General features: G+C 36.2%; 1 protein-coding gene across 1 annotated transcript in view; it reads right to left on the minus strand.

The window, feature by feature from the left end:
- gipc3 (GIPC PDZ domain containing family, member 3) overlaps positions 1-3,525 on the minus strand; it is a gene marked incomplete at its 3' end in the record, with an annotated part of 12,419 nt that extends 8,894 nt beyond the window's left edge. The window contains exons 1-2 of the mRNA XM_079594319.1: positions 2,959-3,525; positions 666-851 (exon numbers count right to left, since the gene is read on the minus strand). Coding sequence (XP_079450445.1) covers positions 666-851; positions 2,959-3,243 — 471 coding nt within the window. The 5' untranslated portion in view covers positions 3,244-3,525. The remainder of the gene's footprint in view (positions 1-665; positions 852-2,958) is intronic.
- Positions 3,526-9,408: the final 5,883 nt, after the last annotated feature.

The following is a 9,408-nucleotide window of genomic DNA, read 5'->3' on the forward strand; positions in this document are numbered from 1 at the left end:
AGACTTAAAGGGATAGTTCACTTTGAAATTAAATGTTGGTATGTTTTATCTTACCTGAAGTGCATCCAAGATGTCGGTGTCTTTGTCTCCGCAGTAGTTTCAATTTTGATATTTTTAGGTCAAACCGTTCTTGTCTGTCAGTCATATAATGCAGGTATATAGCTACTGTCTCTAATAGCATGCAGAGAAAAGTCCAAATTAAACAATCCCCCATCGTAAGTGCACATTGATGGCCTAAGACACGAAACAAGCGGTTTGTGTGATAAAACGAACAGTATTTATATAGTTTTTATCTCTTTTACACAATAACGTCCAAGTGATCTGTTTACACCGGATTTCTTCCCCGGAAACTAATCTAACCGCCTTCGATTGGACGTTGCATTTTTAAACTCAGCAGAAACGCGTGTGATTGGATGCACTTCAGGTAAGCTAAAACATACCAAAATTGTATTTCAAAGTTAACTATCCCTTTAATATCTTATGTAATTTTACTCATCTAGTAAATGCATCTTGATTTAAGAGTTTTTAGATATTTGGACTGGAAACAAGACTAAAATACTAAGTAAGAAAAGCTTTTTTGCAGTGTATACTTAAACATCACTGAACGTTAGTAAGAACGTTAGTTCTGAGAGCGTTCCCTGTGTCACGTGATCACCAACACCCACTTTAATGAAGGCGTATCCCGCGCCGTTGTCCGTGATGGTCAGTCCGAGGGCGTCTTCTGTCTTAATGACCTCCACCTCTTTAGTTTCTCCCCTCACGTGCGCGAAGATGAAGTCCTCCAGTCCGATCTGGCCGCCCAGCAGCTTCTGCATGTCCACTTTGTGGGAGTTTAGCGTGCAGAAAAGGATCTTTGTTGCGTGGGGAAAACAGACAATGTGGGAAGCTAGCGTTATTATACAGACGTCAGAGAACACACAGACGCCGGAACACTTCCCGCCGTTTTCCACAGTGTGTGTGTGTGTGTGTGTGTGTGTGTGTGTGTGGTTTCCTAGTACTTTTTATTGGAACCCGTATTGAGTTTTAAGAGTCAAATATGTAGTTTGCATAGATGAACGTTGATTAAAACATGATCTATAGTCCTATTATATCTTTTAACTATGCTAGTTCGTATGCTAATCCAGTTTGCTAGCTGATCTGGCAGTGTCCTTTGTTTATGTTTTGCAGAAAAACAATTTTGATATTACATATTTTTCGGATGTAGAAATGTGTATGTTTGTTTATAGTGAATGCTTATGACCAGGTCAGTCTTTCTTCATGCTAAACTTTCGCATGTTTGTTTGGTTAAGAGAGATAGCTAATATATAACTGTCCGGTTATGTAAGATGATCTGGTGATAAACGTTTCTTTTAGATTTCCTTCTCTTTGTGGATAAACATATCTTTTATGTAATAGATCATGCTGCCCATTTTTCAAACTGATCGGTTTATGTAAATAATACTAAAACCATTATATTAGAAAATATATGTGAATATAAAAATATACAATTTGAATGATATTATTGTATTTAAATGAAAAGTTTAAGTTTGTTTAATTAAAAAAAAATATATATAAATTTATTCATTTATTTAATTTTTTACTTTTGCTAAACAGTGTAATGTTAAAACATATTTATTTATTAACTTACTTACATACATACTTACTTATATACATACATACATACACATTATAATTATTTATTTATTTATTAGCCACTAGCAAAATATAAATATTTGTAACATTGTTTATTTATTTATTTATTCCTTATTGTTTTTCATTTACTAGCCACTGGCATATAGCAAATTATTTTTGTAACCAATTTAGTTTTTTTTTTAATAGCTATGATTATCAAGATAACTAATGGACTGGCAATATATTTTACAGCAAGACATTTACAACTTTAAGAGCAAACTCCAAATGATAATTTTGTCCTTTTACATGAAAAACACACTTTGATGAGCATTTATTTATTTACATTAACATATTGCTTTAGTACTAGCTAATACCAATATATGAATATTTATATTTTTAATATATGATTATTATATATTTTTTTAAATATATTAGCCACTAGCAAAATACGAAAACTTGTAACATTAATGGTTTGTTTGTTTATTGATTCCTCTTTGTTTTTCATTTACTAGTGATTATAGAAAATTATTTTTTCATAGCCATAATGATCAAGATAACTAATGGAATGGCAATAGGCAATATATATATTTTAAAGCCACCTATATGTAAACAAGACTTTTACAACCTTAAGAGCAAACTCCAACTGAGATCTCAAGAAAAATAATGACTTTCGTCCTTTGACCGGAAAAAGACCCAAAGACTCACGGTACTATACACCAATATATTAGAAAATATATGTAAATATAAAAATGTACAGTTTTAATTATATAATTGTATTTACATCCCAAGTTTAAGTGTGTTTTTTTTTTTTTTTTAAACAAACTGTATGTAAATATATGTAATGAAAGTCCTGGGCACAATATGAGAAAGCATTTTAGCCTTTTTTATTTATTTATTTTAAAACTTATGCTAAGCAGTGTAACATTAAAACATATTTATTTATCACCAGCCACTTCCAAAATATAAAAATATCCTTTATTTATTTACTTATTTATATATATTTTAATTTATTAGCCAGTAGCAAAATACAAAAACTTGTAACATTGTTTGTTTGTTTATTTATTCCTCGTTGTTTATCATTAACTAGCCACTGGCATGTATGAAATTATCTTTGCAACCCCAAAAATATAAATTTTGCACTTTTAAAAGGCTTAATAATCAAGAAAATTAAAGGAATGGAAATATATTTGTATAGCCTATATATTTGTTCTGATAAATCTATATGTAAACAAGACGTGTACAACCTTAAGAGTAAACTGAGATCTCAAGAAAAAAAATAATTTTGTCCTTTTTTTGTATTTTTACACAGAAACGATGAGTCTGAAATGACAGTGCGACTCACGGTACCTCCGAGGCCGAGATGTTGAAGACCTCTGCGATCTTGGCGTAAAGCTCCCTCACGTTGGTGAAGCCGTGAATGCGTCCCGTCGGGGACCCGTGCGCCAGCTGCGTGTGGAACACCAGTTTGGGCCTCGGGCACGGCGTGGACTCGAGCGGTGGGGCCGACGGGACGGGGCCCCGGCTCTCCTCGTCCTCGGCTGGACCTTTGGAGTCCTGCACGTCGGGACTCATGGCCTCTCCGTTCTGCATGGGCTCGCGGTCGCTCGTGGCGTTCTCCGAGTCCTGCTGCATGCTGAAGAGCGTCTGTCTCGGGTCTGGCGTGTTACATTAAAGATGAGGGTCGCCAGGCAACGGCACAGGTGAGCGGTTTCGGCCCGGCTCAGGGGAACCCGACACCAGCCGAGCTGGAGATCTCGTGTGTGACACTGGAGAGCAGGACGAACACCTGAAGTGAAGCGACGCGACCGAGAGCTGGAGACCATCTGTCCGTGTGCTGGCGTCAGGGCCGATACTCACACCACACACTCCACAGAGCCAGCGTGTGTGTGTGTGTGTGTGTGTGTGTGTGTGTGTGCGGGGGGGAATCGGCTGGTTTTTTGATTGAAGGGAGAGATCATCCCAGAATAAAAAAAATTATGCTTTGTTGTTCTTTCAAAGCTCTGATATCTCATTTTTGGGCGAACTATCGCTTTAAAGTTGACAGACAAACAGACAGATAGATAGACAGACAGACAGATAGACAGACAGACAGACAGATAGATAGACAGACAGACAGACAGATAGACGGACAGACAGATAGATAGATAGATAGACAGACAGACAGACAGACAGATAGACGGACAGACAGATAGATAGACAGACAGACAGACAGACAGACAGATAGACGGACAGACAGATAGATAGATAGACAGACAGACAGACAGATAGACGGACGGACAGACAGATAGATAGACAGACAGACAGATAGACGGACAGACAGATAGATAGATAGACAGACAGATAGACGGACGGACAGACAGATAGATAGACAGACAGACAGACAGACAGATAGATAGACGGACAGACAGATAGATAGATAGACAGACAGACAGACAGATAGACGGACGGACGGATGGATAGACAGACAGACAGATAGACGGACAGACAGACAGATAGACGGATAGACAGACAGACAGATAGACGGACAGACAGACAGACAGATAGACGGACAGACAGATAGACGGACAGACAGACAGACAGATAGACGGACGGACGGACGGATGGATAGATAGACAGACAGATAGACAGACAGATAGACGGACAGATAGATAGACAGACAGATAGACGGACAGACAGATAGACAGACAGACAGACGGACGGACGGACGGATGGATAGATAGACAGACAGATAGACGGACAGATAGATAGACAGACAGATAGACGGACAGACAGATAGACAGACAGACAGACAGACAGATAGACGGACGGATGGATAGATAGACAGACAGATAGACGAACAGATAGACAGACAGACAGATAGACGGACAGACAGATAGACAGACAGACGGACGGACGGATGGATAGATAGACAGACAGATAGACGGACAGACGGACGGACGGACGGACGGACGGACGGATGGATAGATAGACAGACAGATAGACGGACGGATGGATGGATAGATAGACAGAAAGACGGACATATAGCAATATGTATTATATGTATTTAGTATACTTTATTAATTACACTTAAGTACTACTTAAGTAAAAATATACTTTTAATTAGTGTATTTACAATATATTATTTTTACAGTTGATTTTAGCACAAAAAATATGAACGTACTACAATTGTACTTTCTTTTACTTAAATATATTTTTAGTGCACTAAAGTACACTTTTTTTCACCTGGGTAGATATATAGACAGACAGACAGATATATAGACAGACAGACAGATATATAGACAGACAGACGGACGGATAGATGGACAGATAGATATATAGACAGACAGACAGACAGATAGATAGACAGACAGACAGACAGACAGATATATAGACAGACAGACAGATAGATAGATGATAGATGGATAGATAGATGATAGATAGATAGATAGATAGATAGATAGATAGATAGATAGATAGATAGATAGATAGATAGATAGATAGATAGATAGACAGACAGACAGATATATAGACAGACAGACAGACAGACAGACAGATAGATGGATGATAGATGGATAGATAGATAGATAGATAGATAGATAGATAGATAGATAGATAGATAGATAGATAGATAGATAGATAGATAGATAGACAGACAGACAGATATATAGACAGACAGACAGACAGATAGATGGATGATAGATGGATAGATAGATAGACAGACAGACAGATATATAGACAGACAGACAGACAGACAGATAGATAGATGATAGATGGATAGATAGATGATAGATAGATAGATAGATAGATGATAGATAGATAGATAGATAGATAGATAGATAGATAGATGATAGATAGATAGATAGATAGATAGATAGATAGATAGATAGATAGACAGACAGACAGATATATAGACAGACAGACAGACAGACAGATAGATAGATGATAGATAGATAGATAGATAGATAGATAGATAGATAGATAGATAGATAGATAGATGATAGATAGATAGATAGATAGATGATAGATAGATAGATAGATAGATAGATAGATAGATAGATGATAGATAGATAGATAGATAGATAGATAGATAGATAGATAGATAGATAGATAGATAGATATATAGACAGACAGACAGATATATAGACAGACAGACAGAAAGATAGATAGATGATAGATGGATAGATAGATGGATATAGATAGATAGATAGATAGATAGATAGATAGATAGATAGATAGATAGATAGATAGATAGATAGATAGATAGATAGAAATAAATGTTTTAGCTATGTGCTAAACAACACGTTAGCATTGTGGAGGAGACAGTTGCACAAAGGTCCATTCACACGCTCTTCAGAAAATGTGAAAATGTATTTAGCAGATGTGGATTCATCTCACAACCAAAGAATAGTTAAGGACAAGCAATTAACTCTGGTGAGAAAGTGTCTTTTCTGTATTAATGGTATTATGTCTGGCCTCTTTTTTCGCCAGAAGCAGTGTATAAGCAAGAAATAAGTCTTGAAATCAATAACCGCCAGAGGCATTTAAAGCCAATGTTGGACAAAAGCCAATGAGCGTTTGCAACATCACAATTATGCTGAACAAACTGAACTCATTAAAGGGATAGTTCACCCAAAAACGAAAATTAGCACCATCTGTCCATCATAAAAGTGCATCTGTCCATCATAAAAGTGCATCTGTCCATCATGATGCACTTTTATGATGGACAGATGCACTTTTATGATGGACAGATGCACTTTTATGATGGATAGATGCACTTTTATGATGGATAGATGCACTTTTATGATGGATAGATGCACTTTTATGATGGATAGATGCACTTTTATGATGGATAGATGCACTTTTATGATGGATAGATGCACTTTTATGATGGATAGATGCACTTTTATGATGGATAGATGCACTTTTATGATGGATAGATGCACTTTTATGATGGATAGAAGCACTTTTATGATGGATAGATGCACTTTTATGATGGATAGAAGCACTTTTATGATGAATACATGCACTTTTATGATGGATAGATGCGCTTTTATGATGGACAGATGCACTTTTATGATGGATAGAAGCACTTTTATGATGGATAGAAGCACTTTTATGATGGATAGATGCACTTTTATGATGGATAGATGCGCTTTTATGATGGACAGATGCACTTTTATGATGGACAGATGCACTTTTATGATGGATAGATGCGCTTTTATGATGGACAGATGCACTTTTATGATGGACAGATGCACTTTTATGATGGATAGATGCACTTTTATGATGGACAGATGCACTTTTATGATGGATAGATGCACTTTTATGATGGATAGATGCGCTTTTATGATGGACAGATGCACTTTTATGATGGACAGATGCACTTTTATGATGGATAGATGCGCTTTTATGATGGATAGATGCACTTTTATGATGGACAGATGCACTTTTATGATGGATAGAAGCACTTTTATGATGGATAGATGCACTTTTATGATGGATAGATGCGCTTTTATGATGGACAGATGCACTTTTATGATGGACAGATGCACTTTTATGATGGATAGATGCGCTTTTATGATGGACAGATGCACTTTTATGATGGATAGATGCACTTTTATGATGGATAGAAGCACTTTTATGATGGATAGATGCACTTTTATGATGGATAGATGCACTTTTATGATGGATAGAAGCACTTTTATGATGGATAGATGCACTTTTATGATGGATAGATGCGCTTTTATGATGGACAGATGCACTTTTATGATGGACAGATGCACTTTTATGATGGATAGATGCGCTTTTATGATGGACAGATGCACTTTTATGATGGACAGATGCACTTTTATGATGGATAGATGCACTTTTATGATGGACAGATGCACTTTTATGATGGATAGATGCGCTTTTATGATGGATAGATGCACTTTTATGATGGATAGATGCACTTTTATGATGGACAGATGCACTTTTATGATGGATATATGCACTTTTATGATGGATAGATGCACTTTTATGATGGATAGATGCACTTTTATGATGGATAGATGCACTTTTATGATGGACAGATGCACTTTTATGATGGATAGATGCACTTTTATGATGGACAGATGCACTTTTATGATGGACAGATGCACTTTTATGATGGATAGATGCACTTTTATGATGGACAGATGCACTTTTATGATGGACAGATGCACTTTTATGATGGATAGATGCACTTTTATGATGGATGGATGCACTTTTATGATGGATAGATGCACTTTTATGATGGATAGATGCACTTTTATGATGGACAGATGCACTTTTATGATGGATAGATGCACTTTTATGATGGACAGATGCACTTTTATGATGGATAGATGCACTTTTATGATGGATAGATGCACTTTTATGATGGATAGATGCACTTTTATGATGGATAGATGCACTTTTATGATGGACAGATGCACTTTTATGATGGATAGATGCACTTTTATGATGGCCAGATGCACTTTTATGATGGATAGATGCACTTTTATGATGGATAGATGCACTTTTATGATGGACAGATGCACTTTTATGATGGACAGATGCACTTTTATGATGGATAGATGCGCTTTTATGATGGACAGATGCACTTTTATGATGGACAGATGCACTTTTATGATGGATAGATGCACTTTTATGATGGACAGATGCACTTTTATGATGGATAGATGCGCTTTTATGATGGATAGATGCACTTTTATGATGGATAGATGCACTTTTATGATGGACAGATGCACTTTTATGATGGATATATGCACTTTTATGATGGATAGATGCACTTTTATGATGGACAGATGCACTTTTATGATGGATAGATGCACTTTTATGATGGACAGATGCACTTTTATGATGGATAGATGCACTTTTATGATGGACAGATGCACTTTTATGATGGATATGCACTTTTATGATGGATAGATGCACTTTTATGATGGATGGATGCACTTTTATGATGGACAGATGCACTTTTATGATGGACAGATGCACTTTTATGATGGATAGATGCACTTTTATGATGGACAGATGCACTTTTATGATGGATGGATGCATTTTTATGATGGATAGATGCACTTTTATGATGGATAGATGCACTTTTATGATGGATGGATGCACTTTTATGATGGATAGATGCACTTTTATGATGGATAGATGCACTTTTATGATGGATAAATGCACTTTTATGATGGATAGATGCACTTTTATTAAGGACGGATGCACTTTTATGATGGATAGATGCACTTTTATGATGGACAGATGCACTTTTATGATGGATAGATGCACTTTTATGATGGATAGATGCACTTTTATGATGATAGATGCACTTTTATTAAGGACGGATGCACTTTTATGATGCATAGATGCACTTTTATTAAGGACGGATGCACTTTTATGATGATAGATGCACTTTTATTAAGGACGGATGCACTTTTATGATGCATAGATGGACTTTTATGATGGACAGATGCACTTTTATGATGGACAGATGCACTTTTATGATGGATAGATGCACTTTTATGATGGATAGATGCACTTTTATGATGGATAGATTCACTTTTATGATGCATAGATGCACTTTTATGATGGATAGATGCACTTTTATGATGGACAGATGCACTTTTATGATGGATAGATTCACTTTTATGATGGATAGATGCACTTTTATGATGGACAGATTCACTTTTATGATGGATAGATGCACTTTTATGATGGACAGATGCACTTTTATGATGGACAGATGCACTTTTATGATGGATAGATTCACTTTTATGATGGATATTCACTTTT

The sequence above is a fragment of the Phoxinus phoxinus genome (assembly GCF_949152265.1).
Source record: "Phoxinus phoxinus genome assembly, chromosome: 20".
In the NCBI taxonomy this organism is placed as follows: domain Eukaryota; kingdom Metazoa; phylum Chordata; class Actinopteri; order Cypriniformes; family Leuciscidae; genus Phoxinus; species Phoxinus phoxinus.